The following is a 19,011-nucleotide window of genomic DNA, read 5'->3' as shown; positions in this document are numbered from 1 at the left end:
TCTTTGAATAACCGGGGGATTAATCCCCCCCGGGGGTCCTGCGTCCCTGCCCTATGGCGAGCAGTCAGGCCAGCCCCTGATCTGGGTTGGTTGGGGGTTAGGGACCCCTGCACCTCGAAGGAGGAAGGTCCCCCTAGCCCCTCTTTTTATTTTGGGGGTGGCCGGGGCGGTGCAAAGGCCTGCAGAACCAGGCCCGGGATTAACCTTTGGAGGGCTCTGCGTGTGGCCTTCTGGAACTTCCGGAGCCTCTCGGACGATGATGAATTGCCCTTCCTATCAAATGAGCTCAGGAGGCTGAAGGTGAACATAATGGGACTCTCTGAGACGAGGATGCCTTTCAGTGGCGAGATCAATGAGGGGGGTACACCTTCTACTGGTCCGGCATGGGCAATGGTTTCCGTTTCAAGGGGGTAGGTAGCTATGGGCATCTCCAGCCAACTGCTGCCATTTGTGGATGAGGTTACTCCGGTTGATGAGCTTATAATGCAGGTGAGGCTGAGGCACACACTGGGCCTCATGTCTCTTGTCGCAGTGTACGCTCCTACTGAGGTGCGTGAAACTGAAAAGAAGGAGATGTACTTCGCCAAACTCGACTCCGTATTAGACCAGTGCCCTCCCCGGGACACACTCATTGTCCTGGGCGACTTCAGTGCTACTACTGGCACTGACAGGGTTGGCTACGAGCTATGTGTTGGTCCCCATGGTTCTGGTACCAGGAACATCAACAGCTTTCTCCTCCTGAATATTGCAAAGTCCAGAAGGTTGAGAATTGCGGGTTCCTGATACCAGAGATCGACCACATTCTCGTAAGTGCTCGTTGGAGGATCCTTCAGAACTGCAGGTTTTACGGAGTGCTGAGTTCTTTGCAACTGACCATAGGCTTGTTGTTGCAACACTCAAGCTTCATGTCAGGCCAAGAAGAATCTCGAGATGCAACACTACTGTGTTCCATCTCGAGAGGCTGAAGGACCTGGCATGTGCCCAGGAGTATGCAGTGACAGTCACAAATCGGTTCGATGTGCTCAGTACCCTGGAGGACCCTGTAGAACTGTGTGATACCTTCAAACGTGAGACTCTGCAAGCTGCCAAGGAGTGCATTGGAGAGCGCCCAAGATCTAGGAGTGGCTTTGCCTCGGTGGAGACACTGGAGAATATTGAGGAGAGTCGCGCTGCCAGACTTGCTGGGAACCGGGACCAATACAGGGCTCTGTCACGTAAGACTAGAGCTCTCCTAAGGAGAGACAAGGAGAGGTATGTCAGGGGTCTCGGTGAGGAAGTCGAGGGCCATTTAAATGCGAATGACCTCCGACCTGTTTACCGAGCCCTGAAGAAGCTCCGCTCCAAGTCTTCCTCTCAGGTGAGCGCTATCTGAACAGCTGACGGCTGCCTAGTGTCTGACATGGATGGGCAGATGGCTCGTTGGGCTGAGTACTTTGAGCAGCTGTACATGGCGGACCCTCCACATCGGCAGCTTCCAATTGCTTGGTTTCAGGTAGACAAAAGACCACCCTCTCTGGGTGAGGTCAGAGAGGCTGTGGCCAAGTTGAAGACTGGGAAGGGACCTGGCACCTGTAACATCAGTGCAGAGCTGCTCAAAGCTGGAGGTGAGGCCATGATGCGAGGGTTGCATGTGGTCTTGACTGCCGTATGGCAGTCCGGTACTATTCCTCCTGACTGAAAGAGGGTATTGGTCGTCCCTATCTGGAAAGGGAAAGGGGACCGCCAGGACTGCAACACCTACCGTGGTATTACACTGCTCAGTGAGCCAGGCAAGGTGCTTGCCCATCTATCTGCTGATGCGAATTCGCAGCCAGCTGCTGAAGCTGCAGAGACCTGAACAGTCTGGGTTCACGCCTGGCAAGTCAACAACTGACCGTAGCTTCGCGTACTGGTGGAGAGCTGACATGAGTTTCGACAGGGGATGCTTGCAGCCTATGTCGATCTCAAGAAGGCGTTTGATTCAGTGCATCGTGAGGCACTCTGGGATCTTCTGCGACTCCGTATTATTCCTGCGAGGACTATTGGTTTGCTGACTGGTCTGTATTCTAGGACAGAGAGTGCTGTGAAGTGTGTGTGTGTGTGGGGGGGGGGCTGTCCAGCTTCTTTCCCGTGAATGCGGGAGTGAGGCAGGGCTGTGTCCTTGCCCCATCGTTTTTCAACACTTGTATGGACTGGGCAGAGTTGTGGACCAGAGTCATTGCGGAGCATCCATTGGCAATTCCAGGGTCACTGACCTTGTTTTTGCTGATGATTCAGTAATCCTGGCGGAGTCGCTGGAGGTTTTGGTGGTGGCTCTCAAGGCACTGCATGAGGAGGCGAAGCCCTTGGGACTTCAGGGACTCCTGGGCCAAGACCAAGGTACAGATGTTTGGAGGCTTGCTAGATGAAACAGTACAGTCTGTTCATGTGTGTGGCGAGGACGTTGAGACCTCAGAAAGTTTCACGTATCTTGGTAGCGTAGTTCATAACAACAGTGAGTCTGGCCAGGAAGTCTTACCACGGATTGGTCTGGCCCACGGTGTTATGGACTCGCTCATCACAAGTATATGGCGTTGTCGATACCTGTGCAGAAGGACAAAGATTCGGATCTTCAAGTCCCTTGTGCTCCCTGTCTTACTCGACACTAAATGGGGACTTGGAGAGGCGGATTGATGCCTTTGGTAATGGGTGTCTACGCAGAATCATGGGATATCGCTGGAATGACTTTGTGTCAAACCGGCGACTACTCCGTGAGACTGATTCGACATATATTACCTCCATAGTCCGTCAACGCCAACTCCGGCTATACGGGCACGTGGCATGTTTTCCGGAAGCTGATCCTGCTCATCGGGTTGTCTCTGTAAGAGACAACCCTGAGTGGAGGAGGCCAAGGGGACGCCCACGGAGTTCGTGGGTTGAGCAAGTCGATAGATCCTGCCGGGAGGTTCTCGGGTTGGGAAGGGGGCCTGCATGGAGACTCGCCCGGAGGGACCGGGGGCGTTGTGGGGTGGGCGAGGCGACGCGCCCCCCAGCGTATGCCCCCACTGATTGATTGATTGATTGATTCTCTATATGTTTCCACTTTTCCATAAGGAACTCGTTTGCTCTAATTTATTTTAAGAGTCTTAAAGGATCTGGAGGTCTTAAGATAGATTTATTGACAGTGTGTCCTTTCCTTGCCTCAGCTTTTTATTTACAAAACAGAATTTGGGATATTTTCTTTAATATTTAGTTTATTTGATTATAAAAAGGTCAGATTTGGTGAAGCACAGGAATCTTGCTTATCAGTCTCTCTTATCAACACTCCAAAAAATGTTACCGTAGGCCGTATTTACTTCTTGCTTCACGTCTTTATCTAGAACACCGCTCTGAAAGACTCAATATTTTTTGTTCTGACTTATCAGATACGGCATTGCACTCTTATCTAGGTTATTAGTCTTTTTTATGTGTACAAAAGTCAGTAATAAGACAAAGCATCTAAAGAAAGTTTCCCGCCTCGCTGGGCCTTGTACATAGCGATCATAGCGGTGAATTTTCCGGAGTAGGAGTTTCAACCTTACCAAGACAAGACAAGAACGAACCAACCACTATGGGACTCAATAAAGTAAACTTTCTCCTGCAGGCAATTTACGGGCTGCTGACACTGGGGTGGGTGTTCGTGCCTGTGTACATGAGTGCCGGAGTGTACACGATGCCGGAGTACTTAAGGATGAGGTACGGAGGTCATCGCATCAGAGTCCTCCTGACGTGCATCTCCCTCTCCCTCTACATCTTCACCAAAATTGCTGTGCGTACAGTAGATGCTAGATGATATATTTCCTATATATTAAAAAGGCTAATTCTTTTTTTTTTTTTTTTTTTGGCGCCGTTTTTTGAATTAATGAACACCATGTCTTGTTGAGTCTAGTCATTTCTGGTGCATAAAGTATACCTATATATAGTTGCACGTAGATGGCCAGGTGGCGGCAGGTGCATACCTTGTCTGTTGGTGCCTCTGCGTTGTGGTGTTTGAAGAGCTCACAAGTGGGTCAAGGACTAAGGGCTGCTTTCATAGTCGTCTGATGCGCATCGTAACCAAAGGCCCTACCATCTTGCAGTAGCAGCCATTATCATCGCCTCGATCTGCTTTCACAGTCTCTGTTTTCGTAGTATCGGCGACTACCAGCGTGGTTACGGTCATGACAAGACGAAGGCGCATGATTCGGCAGTGTTGGTATGCCGAAGCGGCGGGAAATATCATTACATTAGGTGAGCGGAGGATTATGAATGATAAATGTGAAAAATAAACGTACAAAAAGTAAACTTGAGGACTAAATATAAAGAATAACTGAAGAATAGATATGATGAAAAAAATGTGGAGTGTCTCGCAGTAATACACCGCTCAAATCTGCTGATAGTCTAATATTTCCTGGGGATAATAGGTGAAAATTTATTTCATAATGGTGACAAGTATTAAAGTTATATTATTTGGCAGATGTCAGCAAGACAGACTCTTCACTTATATATATTCATTACATTTGTTCATTATTCACACTTATTTAGAAGACTTCACATTTTTACATAACAGAACTGATTTCGTTATATGTATCCCCATGCATACATATGAGGCTTATCTATCTAGAATAATATGAGTTTGGCCTAGAAGGCATAACAGGTTAATAACGGTGACAAATATTAAAGTCCTCCATTCTCCTTTATTGTGTATTTTGCAACAATAAACAATCAAGCAATCAAATTGAAATTCCCAGCAGGACGTTTACTGGTCAGCAGGTGAAGTGAATTCATGTCATTCAAAGTCTTCTATTTTTTTTCTCATATTACCATTGAAGCCGTGCAACGTGTTGCTGTATTGTGAAGTATTTTTTTACATCCATTTAAAGAAATAATATAACCTCTTGAGAGCAAGAATTTGTACTATTTACTAATTAATGTCATTGGTAAGCTCCATTGGGGAGCCCCCGCGGCTACCAGAGCTCCGTTACCAGAGGTTCCAATCTCTGGTACTGATGCAAACAAACACCACCGCAAAAGATGACTGTGAAAGCGGATTTCCTGTTGGTAGCGGCGATCGCCGCTCATTGGTAACGATCAGAACAAACAAAAGTGCCTGTGAAAGCGGCTCTTAGTGACTGAATGAAAACTGTGTATAAATTTGATTGAAAGGCAAAAATTCTAAAAGGTAAATAGTAAAGTATTTTGTGTGGAGAAATTAGTTTTAAATTAACTATTAAATAGACGTTTAGGTAGGTGCCTTTAACCCGTAAGCTGCGGGACTGAGATTCTGAGTGCGTCGCCTAGTGTGGCTATATCAGCGAGAGATTGACCTTCAATAAATGATATCTAAGTTACATAAACGTGTCATAAATATTACAATACACATATCTGTAGCTCGAAATGTGTTGTATCCTGCATATTTCTTAGATTTTTCTATCACAAAAATGTTTTTCTGGCAGTATCTGAAGCCGCGGCGGAAACTTTTTGGCGCCTGTTTGAAAAGCCTGCTTCCAGAAGGCTTACAGCAGCTTACCGCTCAGCCGCCCAGAAGGCGTACAGCAGTTTGCGGGTTAAATGTCAACAGTACTGTGAGAACAGTATTAATAGAAACAATTGATAAAGTGTATAATAAAAGAAAATTAAACCCTCCCTGCCGCAGGCCGACCTGTATGCGGGAGCGCTCTTCATCCAGCAGGCCATGAACCACACCTCCCAGGCGTCGCTGTACGTTAGTGTGGCAGTTCTGCTCACCGTGGCCGCCATCTTTGCAATCGCCGGGGGCCTCACCACCGTCGTGTACACCGACACGCTGCAGACCTTCCTCATGGTGATCGGCGCCCTCATCCTCTCCGCCATGAGTATGTTACTGTCGCTCTCGTGCCACGACTTCCCCATAGCTTGCCTCATTATGGCTTCATGATGGGGAAGGGAGCGTTGATGACCATATATCATTGAATAATGCTTGACAGTAATTTTCTATGAAAAAATATCACTGTGAACCATCCATGCTGTGAACCAAATGTCAGTCCATCACTGGCATCACATCACTAAATTGAATTATGATTGCTTGACGGATGACTTGACTTCAAATACACACACACACACACACACACACACACACACACACACACACACACACACACACACACACACACACACACACACACACACACACACACACATTCACATTCACACGCGCACAAAACCAAACGCAGAGGAATGTTAATTGTTGATGTAGAAATCATCCCCACAACCAATTCTGGCAGATCTTGCCTAAGGAAGTTCCAGCTCAGGTATGCAGGTGACGTGCCAAAGTATCCAGCACAGTAACATGATAATAATAAGAACGTTGACACGACAAAAATGGTAGGTCTGGTTCCTTATGGTCTGTCTCCCGCAGCCTTCCATGCGGTGGGTGGCTATAGCAACATGGTGGAGAGTTTCCCTTACGCCCAAGCCAGCGTACAGGCCCTGGACGACCGCCAGCAACCCTGCGGTAAAACATCCCGTTATTACATGAATTTGCTGCGACCCATAGACCCTGAAAACATGGACTACCCATGGCTGGGCATGGTCTTCGGCATGGCCATCTTGCAAGTGTGGTACTGGTGCACCGACCAGGTAAGTGTCTCTCCATATACACACACACACACACACACACACACACACACACACACACACACACACACCGTCCGTAGCTCAGGGGTTAAAACTCTGCGCTGCCAGGCTTCGCAGCCTGACAGGTAGGGATGGGCAAGTACCGTTAATTTGAGTACCGGTAGTACCGGTACCGAAAACTCAAGTACCGTTAGTACCGGTACCGGTACCGGTACCCAAAGGAGTTTTTTTTTCTTAATGAATTCTGATGAAATTCCCAAACAAATTTCCTGTAAAGAAAACTCTCTCTCTCTCTTCCTTCAACTTAATATCAACTAGAGTAGAAATGCAACGTTTAGGAGCCTTCTGATTAATGTAAAATCACTTAGGTTTAGGACAGACCACCTAGTCTGTACCATGGGGTCTGTGTGGTCTAATTTTATATGTAAATCTATGTAAATTTATCTCTCTCTCTCTCTCTCTCTCTCTCTCTCTCTCTCTCTCTCTCTCTCTCTCTCTGAATGAAGTGAATATTTATTTTTTCGAAAAAAAATAGCATGTATAGTTATTATGGATGTACTCGATCATAGTCTAATAACAATAACAATATTTATTAGCAACCTAAAAAAGAAAAAGAATCGGAAATGAAGAATTATCCAGTAACTCCAATAAATAAATCAAATAATAAAGTAATGGAAACGGGAGCTGTGATGGAAACGGAAAGCAGGACAAAATGGTGGGAGCTTGGGGAGACGGTCAGCGGGGCAGTGACTCAGCGTCTACACACAGGGCCCATACCGCGTGATACCACATGGAGGCGGGTACTGGTACTGGTACCGCGAAGCATCATGATCACTTGGGTTCTGGGAAGCTTAATGATCACTCGCCGGTACCGATAACTGGTATCGGTACTGGTACCGCGAAGCATCATGATCACTTGGGTTCCGGGAAGCTTAATGATCACTTGGCACTGCGCATTGCCGCTAGCTAGTACCGATACCATTTGGATCTAAAGCTGCTCCCACACTAGGACTTTTCAAGCGCGTCATCACGCTACTCGATCGCCTCAACTCCCATATATGGTAAAATGGGCGGAGCTACGCGGGACTCACCGAGAACCTAGCCGAGGGGCATTTGGCGGGACTGGCGAGTCCCGCGCTCAGTTGTTTCCATACAGTGAAGATGGCCTAGAGGAGTTTACAATCTATACGGCATAACCTCAGAGGGCCAACGGTCCGCTCACAAGGGGATACGAGAGAAACACTGCATGTTAATAGCCTAGATTGCCCTAGAACTTACAATCTACACGACATGACCTTGGAGGACCTACGGTTCGCTCACAAGAGCTACGAGAGAACGATTACATGTTGAACATTAATTGGGGTAGGAGGGAGTTTGGGTGGTGTGTGCGAGTGTGTGTGTGTGTGTGTGTGGACGAGACGATTGTGTCGCCGGGTCGTCACCAGCAGGTTGAAATGATCGAGGGCGGCTTGTGGCAAAAGGTACTACTCGCTAAGATATTAATCAGTATGGTAAGCCGGGGACAGGGGGGATGAGGCACGGGGGAGAAGGGGAGGAATGCTTCACTGGGATGGGTGTTGGAGGGCGTTAAATCACTGGGCAACGGAAAGCTGCTTACCTGTAGGTTGAAATGAGGGTGGGTTATGGGCCACTTCATCGCTCTGCGCTCTCTTTTATACCGGGGACAGGGAGAGAAGAGAGGGATAAAGGGATTCCCTGTATTACCCCGAGGGAAGGAAAACCACAACGTCCACTGACGTCTGACAGACGGTCGCCTCGTTTTTGGGAGTTTCCTTCCCTCGAAAGTCCGACTCATGACGCGCGTTACCAACCCCAGTGTGGGAGCAGCTTTAGTGACGCTCGGCGCTCGCCCGCCCGCCTCCATGTGGTATCACGCGGTATGGGCCCTGTGTGTAGACGCTGAGTCACTGCCCCGCTGACCGTCTCCCCAAGCTCCCACCATTTTGTCCTGCTTTTCGTTTCCATCACAGCTCCCTTTTTCATTATTTTATTATTTTATTTATTTATTGGAGTTACTGGATAATTCTTCATGTCCGATTCTTTTTCTTTTTTAGGTTGCTAATAAATATTGTTATTGTTATTAGACTATGATCGAGTACCCACTACCCATATCACCGAGATATCCACTTACTAAGTGGTGATCTCTCTCTCTCTCTCTCTCTCTCTGAATGAAGTGAATATTTATTTTTTCGATAAAAAAATAGCATGTATAGTTATTATGGATGTACTCGATCATAGTCTAATAACAATAACAATATTTATTAGCAACCTAAAAAAAAACGGACATGAAGAATTATCAATAAATCCAATAAATAAATTCGAGCAACTGGTACCGGTACCGAGCAATCTGGTACCGGTACCGTACCGTTTAGCTGGTACCGTTAGTACCGGTACTGGTACCGGTACCTGCCCACCCCTACTGACAGGAGGAGGTTCCATTCAGGCCGGGATTTTTCCGCTGGCAAGGAGTAGCTGCTGTTCACCCCCTGAGCAAGAGGCATGGGGTGTGTGGTGTGGGAAGGTCCTGGTAGTACCCAAAGATCGAATATAATAAGCTTGCTCTTGTTGGGAGGGTACTTGCTGGTGATTTCGAATCCAATTTGTGATCAAGGCATTGGTGAATTGCACACACACACACACACACACACACACACACACACACACACACACACACATGTTGGCGGTAGTGAGTGTTCTAAGCGCTAATTGGTTCACGGATAGAGAAAGGCAATATCCGTCAGGGTTACTTATTGATAAAAATATCACAGGTCATTAAGACAAACACAACACAAACGAGACGTTGTTAAAGTGTATGTGCGTGTATGTGAATGTTGTTTAGTGTAGATAACATTTATGTGTCGGTGTGAATGTAGAACAATATGTAAAAGATAACTGTAGCAGGACGAGGACAGACAGTGGAAGATAAACGAGTAACAAGAGAAGTTAACATTGAAGGCACACAAGACACGGACGTGACACGGACAACAGGGACAAAGTTTGACTGGCACAGGAGACAGGACGAACGAAAACATGAGTCTGCGCTGCCGCGCCACATTTTCTGAGGAGTCACCGCGAGAGCGTGTGTCCATTTGTAGGGGTCATTGCTACATACACACACACATACACACACACACACTACATACACACACACTTATGCTGTGTTTCCCTGGCACTCGGTCCTTTAAAATTGATTTAAGTTTCATTCTTGTTACCATTTTGAAAATTTAGGTTTGTAAAACATTCTTGATCTGAGTGTCGTGGCCACATAAAAAAAAAAAAATGTGCCCATTTTTCAAAATGTGTTCTATCGATTTTTTCATTAATATATATATATATATATATATATATATATATATATATATATATATATATATATATATATATTTTTTTTCAGTAAAAAAGCTGATGTTTGCAATTATTATTTTTGTTGCTAATTTAATCTGGTAATGTGTGATGACCCATTTGGAGTCAGAATAATATAGATCTGAATAATTATGATGCGGGGAATATCAAAGATGGATGCCATGTTGGAGCATTTTCCTGCAGTGGTGTCTGTACTTTTCAACCTACACTGGGGACTTTCGTGCCTGTGCACAGGTTTTATTGTGTAGACAATAATGGTGATTAGATCTGCCTCATCAAGAGGAAAGAAATGCCTCTCAACGCCGATTTCAGCGCCATGTCAAAGACTTGATGGAAGTATTGCTGAGCTTGAGAAAACCTTTTGAGGAGGAGGATGAAGATGTAACGCTAGACACCAAGATGTGTGAGTCGACATCTGCTTCCATATCTGTTCATAAAACTGAATCTATTGGACAAAAATAATGCAAAAACATCAGAAAGAGAGTGCTTGACTTAAATAGCACACCATTTCGAGCCCCAATTTAGCGAAAAAATGAGTACTGCTCCATGAGGAGAAAGTGCATACTCAGACACTAGTTGAAAAATAAAAATGCCGCATTGCGAACAACAGGTAGAGCTTTATGTTCAAGGTTTTGTTGTGCTATAAAGTCCCAGGGGAGACTAGGATGATTTTTTTTAGGTCACGGGGTTTCTCCATACCCACATGCATATTCGACGGTTAACTCTTGTTCAAAGTCAGACTTATTAGTTTGCCTCGTGCACGAAATTTCTGTCGATGAGGAATTATAGTACAGGCATGCAGTTATTGCTAAGGCGTTTGCCAGCCTCACCTGCTTATAATTTTTATGGTCACAGGTAATAGTGCAGAGGACGCTGGCCAGTAGGAGTATGCTGCATGCCAAGGGTGGCACCATCATGGCTGCCTACCTCAAATTTCTGCCTCTCTGGGTTATGGTGTTTCCGGGAATGGCTGCGAGAATCCTTTACCCTGACCGCGTGGCCTGCGCTAGTCCTGACCAGTGCCTGGCTGTCTGTGGCAGCGAGAGGGGCTGTACCAACTCCGCCTACGTGGAGCTGGTGCTTAATGTTCTGCCAACAGGTAGGTACAGCTGCTGACTTTCCTTATACACTGTTGCTGCTGATACTCATGCTGTTGTGATTACATTGATCATATATAATAATGCCAGTCATTGCCTACGGACGAATGCCATCTTTACAGGATTAAAAGGAATGATGTTGGCAGTAATGATGGCAGCCCTTATGTCTTCTCTTACTTCCGTCTTCAATTCGGCCTCCACCATCGTTAGCGTCGACATTTGGCACCTGGTACGAACAGGCGGCCCGGCGTGGATCCGCGGCTCGCCCTCCGAGCAGGAGATGATCATGGTGGGGCGCGTGTCCGTGGTTCTGCTGGTGGCTGCGTCCGTCGTCTGGATCCCTGTCATTCAGTACGTAATGCTGGACCTCTTTTTTTTTTTTTTTTTTTACAGCAAAGGAGACAGTTCAAGGGCACACAAAAAGCAAACATTAATGAAAAAAAAAGCCCGCTACTCACTGCTCCTAAAAAGAACCCAAAGAGGTGGCCGAAAGATAGGTCAGTTTCGGGAGGAGAGGTGTCCTGATACCCTCCTCTTGAAAGAGTTTAAGTCGTAGGCAGGAGGAAATACAGATGAAGGAAGATTGTTCCAGAGTTTACCAGCGTGAGGGATGAAAGAGTGAAGATGCTGGTTAACTCTTGCATAAGGGGTTTGGACAGTATAGGGATGAGCATGAGTAGAAAGTCGAGTGCAGCGGGGCCGCGGGAGGGGGGGAGGCATGCAGTTAGCAAGTTCAGAAGAGCAGTCAGCGTGGAAATATCGATAGAAGATAGAAAGAGAGGCAACATTGCGGCAGAATTTAAGAGGTAGAAGACTATCAGTATGAGGAGGAGAGCTGATGAGACGAAGAGCCTTAGCCTCACTCTGTCCAGAAGAGCTGTGTGAGTGGAGCCCCCACATGAGATGCATACTCCATACGAGGGCGGACAAGGCCACTGTATATGGACAGCAACTGTGCAGGGGAGAAGAACTGGCGGAGACGGTACAGAACGCCCAGCCTCGAGGAAGCTGATTTAGTAAGAGATGAGATATGAAGTTTCCAGTTGAGATTTTGAGTTAAGGATAGACCGAGAATGTTTAGTGTTGAGGAAGGTGATAGCTGGGTGTTGTCAAAGAATCAGGGATAGTTGTTTGGAAGATTGTGTCGAGTGGATAGGTGGAGAAACTGTGTTTTTGAGGCGTTGAAGGACACCAGGTTCTTCTTGCCCCAATCGGAAATAATAGTAAGGTCTGAGGCTAAGCGTTCTGCAGTCTCCAGCCTTGAGTCGTTAAGTTCCTGAAGGGTGGGTCTTCTATTAAAAGAAGTTGAATAATGCAGAGTGGAATCATCGGCGTAGGAATGGATAGGACAGTTCGTTTTGGAAAGAAGATCATCAATGAACAACAGAAAAGAGTGGGAGATAGGACAGAACCCTGTGGGACACCACTGTTAATAGATTTAGGAAGAACAGTGACCGTCTACCACGGCAGACATAGAACGGTCAGAAAGGAAACTGGAGATAAAGGTACAGAGAGAAGGATAGAAACCGTAGGAGGGTAGTTTAGAAAGCAAAGATTTGTGCCAGACCCTATCAAAAGCTTTTGATATGTCCAGCGCAATAGCAAAAGTTTCACCGAAACGGCTAAGAGAGGATGACCAAGAGTCAGTTAAGAAGGCTAGGAGATCACCAGTAGAACGCCCTTGCAGAACCCATAGTGGCGATCAGATAGAAGGTCAGAAGTGGAAAGGTGCTGTTGACTCTGCCGGTTACGGAGGGAATCAAAAGCGTTAGATAGACGAGAAAGTAACGCGCTCGGACGGGAGTTTGAGGGATTGAGCGGTCACCCTTCTTAGGTACAGGCTGTATGAAGGCATACTTCCAGCAAGAAGGAAAGGTAGAAGTTGACAGTCAGAGCCGAAAGAGTTTTAACAGTCAGGGTGACAGCACGGACGCACAGTATAAAAGGACAATAGGAGGCACTCCATCAGGTCCATAAGCCTTCTGAGGATTGAGGCCAGAGAGGGCATAGAAAACATCATTTTGAAGAATCTTTATAACAGGCATAAAGGAGTCAGAGGGGGGATGAGTAGGAGGAATATGCCCAGAATCGTCCAGAGTGGAGTTTTTAGAAAAAGTTTGAGAGAAGAGTTCAGCCTTAGAGATAGATGAGACGGCAGTGTTGCCGTCAGGACTGAGGAGTGGAGGGAAAGATGAAGAAGTGAAGTTGGAGGAGATGTTTTTGGCTAGATGCCAGAAGTCACGGGAAGAGTTAGAGAAAGCAAGGTTTTGACATTTTCTATTAATGAAAGAATTTTTGGTTAGTCGGAGAATAGATTTGGCACGATTTCGGGCAGAAATGTAAAGTTCATAATTAGCATTAGTTTGAAGGCTCTGGTACCTTTTGTGAGCTACCTCTCTATCATTGACAGCACGAGAACAAGCGTGATTAAACCAAGGCTTTTTTGCATGAGGAGTATACCCACACATAGATGCTATAAGTAGATTGCTTTCAATATAAGTAATGGGGTAGTAAATGCATCCGTAGCTGCAACACTTAATTGTAGCTGTGGTAACAGGAATAGCTTTAATAGCAGTAGTATAGGTAATGGTAGTCACCGTGGTAGTAGTAGTAGTAGTAGTAATAATAATAGTAGTAGCATTAGTAGTAGTCAGAGCTGGGACTACCGATTGACATTTGGGATCGGTACTACCGGCGGTAGATTACTGCTACCGATACCGATCATTCGGTATTTTGAAGAAACTACCGAATACCGCTACCGATCGCATGATTGGCAGTCAATCGGTATCGGTAGATTGAAAAAGCGAGCGCGGGACTTTTTTGTTAAGACTTAAGAGAAGACGACCCCGGCAAAATGAAACGGACAAGTTTCAACACGTTCGAGCGCATCTATGGGAAGCAGTTAGCAGGAAATTCCAGGTATTACTTTGACGTCATCACGCTTAGCCAATCACCGGCCGTTCTGGGCGTTCTCAGCCAATCAGAGGCAGCCACGACCTAGCAGATTCTCGCTCCCGCCAAAAGTTTTGGCGGGAGCCCCACTCTTGTTTGGCCTGCCGACGCGAGTAGCCTACACCTACGCTCTAGCTCCTACGCTCTCGACAACGTGCTCAGCCTCATCGCCTAGTGTTTTAAGTGGCAGTGTTTTTAAGTCCACCCGCCGCGGCAGCAGCACTTAATCGTTTTGTGCTTTTAACTTTTCAAGTGATTTTCCTTTTTTAAACTTTATTTTACATTAAAAAAGTTTTGATCAAGTCAGTGAACTATTTAATCATATTGTTACGAACCAGAGGTTAGGATATGCTGTGTGTTGAGTGAGTATGTGGCGCAGCGGGGCCCGTGTGTAGGAGTGTGTGAACCCTGTAAGAGGGACGCGGCAGAGTGAGGCTAGTCACGTAAGCCGCCGGCAACATCCTCCGCCCCAAGAGGTCCTCCCTGACTGCCAACAACTTTGAGCAGTTGGTGATGTTGAAGGGCAACAGCGAGCAGTTCAAGACATTCCTCAAGGAGGACCTCAAGAAGGGCGCCGACACCGACCTGGAGTAGGAGGCTCAAGACTGCTTCAGTTGTAATTTTTTTTTGTGTTGGGAAGAAATTTATTTTGTGAAAGTTAATAAATAATGCTGTATTGTCTAGTTTGTTTAAATTTAACTTTTTTTCAGTTTGATGTTTATTTTTTGAGGGAGAAATTCATTTATTAAATAAGTTATGTATTTTTGAACTTAAAAAAGGTATTAAAAGACTCTAATTTACTTCTATTCTTAAGTTAACCGAAATAAGAGAGAAATAACTTAAAAAGTGTGTTATGGGCCTTTAAAAGCATTTTTTATTATATAATTATAGAGTTTTTTAATCTACCGATACCGAATCTATACCGATCGGTAGATTTCTGAAAAATCTACCGATCTACCGATACCGATTGGACGCGGCTCGCTACCGACTACCGATACCGGTGGTAGATTTTTTCTACAGAATCCCAGCTCTGGTAGTAGTAGTAGTAGTAGTAGTAGTAGTAGTAGAAGTAGTAGTAGTAGTAGTAGTAGTAGTAGTAGTAGTAGTAGTAGTGGTAGTAGTAGTAGTAGTAGAAGCAGCAATTCTATAACTATCGGAAAATGGAGGAGGGGGTGTATGGGAAGTAACTTTCAGGATGAAACAGTCCACTGAAAAAAGTCGTTATAGGGGAAGAAAAACGTTTGAGAATAAGTACACTTGATTTGATCGCTCCTTGTTCCTCCTCATCTTATTACAGCTTATCTCTGCAGAAACTCAGGAAACTCCCAACTCTTCGACTATATAAACACCATCGTCAGCATACTTTGTTCCCCCATCTGTGCCATCTACGTCCTCGGCCTCTTCTGCCCAAGAATCACTGAGAAGGTTGGAGAGGGGGGGTGGGGTGTAGTAAATGATGCAAGAACTGGTGAACTTGATGTGAATATTTTTGCGGAATGTTTCTGATAATGGTCATCATCAAAGAATTAAAAATTGTAGGTAGTGACACGGTGCTGATGCATATGATGGTTGCAGGGCGCCTTCTGGGGCCTGGTGACGGGGCTGTTCATGGGGATCGTGCGTTTCATTGCAGAGTTTTACTTCACCGTCCCGCCCTGCGGATCAGGTAGGTGAACTCCGCTTCATTTCCGTAAATTCCAGTTTGTATATTTTCAATTGTTATAATTAATGTCCTTGTTTTCAGCTGTAGGGATTATGCTATTTTTGTATGAATAATTCCATTACATAACAAGGGAAGGTTCGTTTCATGCGATGGATAGGTATCATGCATCATACCGTGAAGTCTCTGTAGTTCTGTACATGACGTCAGCGACTGATGCATTGATGTTTACAGGAAAACCAGACCTGCGGCCAGAGTTTATCAAGAAGGCAGTTGGGCAGGTTCACTACCTACATTTTTCTCTCCTGTGCTTTGTGGTGACGGTGGCAGTTTGCTTCAGTGTTTCCCTCGTCACGGAGCCAATACCTCCCGAGAGGGTATGAGTCTCCTATGAAATTTCTTAGTGTCATTTCATTTCTTCATGTTGGAATATAGTGAAAAAGATCACTGATATTGACTTAGATCATTAAATATATATATATATATATATATATATATATATATATATATATATATATATATATATATATATATATATATATATATATATATATATATATATATATATATATATATATATATATATATATATATATATATATATATATATATATATATATATATATATATATATATATATATATATATATATATATATATATATATATATATATATATATATATATATATATATATATATATATAGATACATATATATATATATATATATATATATATATATATATATATATATATATATATATATATATATATATATATGTAGGTAGGTAGGTCGGAAGACACCTACCGACCGGGCGCGCGCCACTCCCGGTGTGGTATATATGTGAGGTGAGAAGGGAGCTGAAGCCCTCCAAAGACCCTTCCCATGTCCTCACTAACCGTTTCCCTATTGTCTCACCAACACCGGAGAGTAGTTCAGCATGCTCTCTAAAGACAGATCCTCTCTTTATCCAACGACATCACTTGCTCTCGTGCCCACGACCTTGACTCTTCTGAATTTTCCACCATCTGGTTAAGACTTCACTGTCATTCTATTACTAAATACATCTGTGCTGTTTATCTCTCACCTAACTCTACCAACTATGTAAAATTCTTTGACTATTTGAATTCTAAAGTGGAGCACATCTTGACCCACTCTCCCTTCGCTGAAATCTCCATCCTAGGAGATTTCAATGTTCACCACCAGCTTTGGCTTTCATCCTCTTTCACTGACCATCCTGGTGAACAAGCCTACAACTTTGCTATCCTCAACGACCTAGAGCAGTTGGTCCAGCACCCTACACGTATTCCTGACCGTCTTGGAGATCGGCCCAACATTCTAGACCTCTTCCTTACCTCAAACCCTTCTGCTTATTCTGTCAAACTGTTCTCTCCGTTGGGCTCCTCCGATCTCAATCTTATTTCTGCATCCTGTCCTATCGCTCCTGTACATCCTCTGGACCCACCGAAGAGGCGATGCTTGGCATTTTGCTTCAGCTCGGTGGGACGACCTGAGGATGTACTTCCGATTTCCGTGGAATGATTATTGCTTCCAGGATAGAGACCCCTCTGTTTGTGCTCAGCGCATCACAGAGGTGATTGTCTCTGGAATGGAGGCATACATTCCTCGTTCTTTCTCTACTCCTCACGCTAAAAAGCCTTGGTTTAATCACGCTTGTTCTCGTGCTGTCAATGATAGAGAGGTAGCTCACAAAAGATACCAGAGCCTTCAAACTAATGCTAATTATGAACTTTACATTTCTGCCCGAAATCGTGCCAAATCTATTCTCCGACTAACCAAAAATTCTTTCATTAATAGAAAATGTCAAAACCTTGCTTTCTCTAACTCTTCCCGTGACTTCTGGTATCTAGCCAAAAACATCTCCAACTTCATTTCTTCATCTTTCCGTCCACTCCTCAGTCCTGACGGCAACACTGCCGTCTCATCTATCTCTAAGGCTGAACTCTTCTCTCAAACTTTTTCTAAAAACTCCACTCTGGACGATTCTGGGCATATTCCTCCTACTCATCCCCCTCTGACTCCTTTATGCCTGTTATAAAGATTCTTCAAAATGATGTTTTCTATGCCCTCTCTGGCCTCAATCCTCAGAAGGCTTATGGACCTGATGGAGTGCCTCCTATTGTCCTTAAAAACTGTGCCTCCATGCTGTCACCCTGCCTGGTCAAACTCTTTCGCCTCTGCCTGTCAACATCTACCTTTCCTTCTTGCTGGAAGTATGCCTTCACACAGCCTGTACCTAAGAAGGGTGACCGCTCCAATCAATCAAAATACCGTCCTATTGCTTTACTTTCTTGTCTATCTAAAGCTTTTGAATCAATCCTTAACCGTAAGATTCAAAAGCACCTTTCCACTTCTGACCTTCTATCTGATCGCCAGTATGGGTTCCGCAAGGGGCGTTCTACTGGTGATCTCATAGCCTTCTTAACTGACTCTTGGTCATCCTCTCTTAGCCGTTTCGGTGAAACTTTTGCTATTGCGCTGGACATATCAAAAGCTTTTGATAGGGTCTGGCACAAATCTTTGCTTTCTAAACTACCCTCCTACGGTTTCTATCCTTCTCTCTGTACCTTTATCTCCAGTTTCCTTTCTGACCGTTCTATTTCTGCCGTGGTAGACGGTCACTGTTCTTCCCATAAATCTATTCACAGTGGTGTCCCACAGGGTTCTGTCCTATCTCCCACTCATTTTCTGTTGTTCATTGATGATCTTCTTTCCAAAACGAACTGTCCTATCCATTCCTACGCCGATGATTCCACTCTGCATTATTCAACTTCTTTTAATAGAAGACCCACCCTTCAGGAACTTAACGACTCAAGGCTGGAGGCTGCAGAACGCTAAGCCTCAGACCTTACTATTATTTCCGATTGGGGCAAGAAGAACCTGGTGTCCTTCAATGCCTCAAAACACAGTTTCTCCACCTATCCACTCGACACAATCTTCCAAACAACTATCCCCTATTCTTTGACAACACCCAGCTATCACCTTCCTCAACACTAAACATCCTCGGTCTATCCTTAACTCAAAATCTCAACTAGAAACTTCATATCTCATCTCTTACTAAATCAGCTTCCTCGAGGCTGGGCGTTCTGTACCGTCTCCGCCAGTTCTTCTCCCCTGCACAGTTGCTGTCCATATACAGGGGCCTTGTCCGCCCTCGTATGGAGTATGCATCTCATGTGGGGGGTCCCTCACACAGCTCTTCTGGACAGAGTGGAGGCAAAGGCTCTTCGTCTCATCAGCTCTCCTCTTCATACTGATAGTCTTCTACCTCTTAAATTCCGCCGCAATGTTGCCTCTCTTTCTAT

At 45.0% G+C, this 19,011-nt stretch overlaps 1 protein-coding gene across 3 annotated transcripts in view; it reads left to right on the top strand.

Annotated features, from left to right (window-relative positions):
- LOC126995376 (sodium/glucose cotransporter 5-like) overlaps window positions 1-19,011 on the top strand; it is a 102,095-nt gene that overhangs the window by 71,092 nt on the left and 11,992 nt on the right. For 2 of the 3 annotated variants that reach the window (XM_050854882.1, XM_050854881.1), the window contains exons 4-11: window positions 3,602-3,766; window positions 5,633-5,831; window positions 6,374-6,594; window positions 10,831-11,074; window positions 11,195-11,423; window positions 15,335-15,449; window positions 15,600-15,690; window positions 15,919-16,061. In XM_050854882.1, coding sequence (XP_050710839.1) covers window positions 3,602-3,766; window positions 5,633-5,831; window positions 6,374-6,594; window positions 10,831-11,074; window positions 11,195-11,423; window positions 15,335-15,449; window positions 15,600-15,690; window positions 15,919-16,061 — 1,407 coding nt within the window. The remainder of the gene's footprint in view (window positions 1-3,601; window positions 3,767-5,632; window positions 5,832-6,373; window positions 6,595-10,830; window positions 11,075-11,194; window positions 11,424-15,334; window positions 15,450-15,599; window positions 15,691-15,918; window positions 16,062-19,011) is intronic. The other variant, XR_007750221.1, reaches the window with a different exon arrangement.

Source organism: Eriocheir sinensis, chromosome 8 (genome assembly GCF_024679095.1).
Source record: "Eriocheir sinensis breed Jianghai 21 chromosome 8, ASM2467909v1, whole genome shotgun sequence".
Lineage (NCBI taxonomy): Eukaryota > Metazoa > Arthropoda > Malacostraca > Decapoda > Varunidae > Eriocheir > Eriocheir sinensis.
The sequence above is the reverse complement of the archived record's forward strand: the minus strand, read 5'-3'. Positions and strand labels throughout refer to the sequence as shown.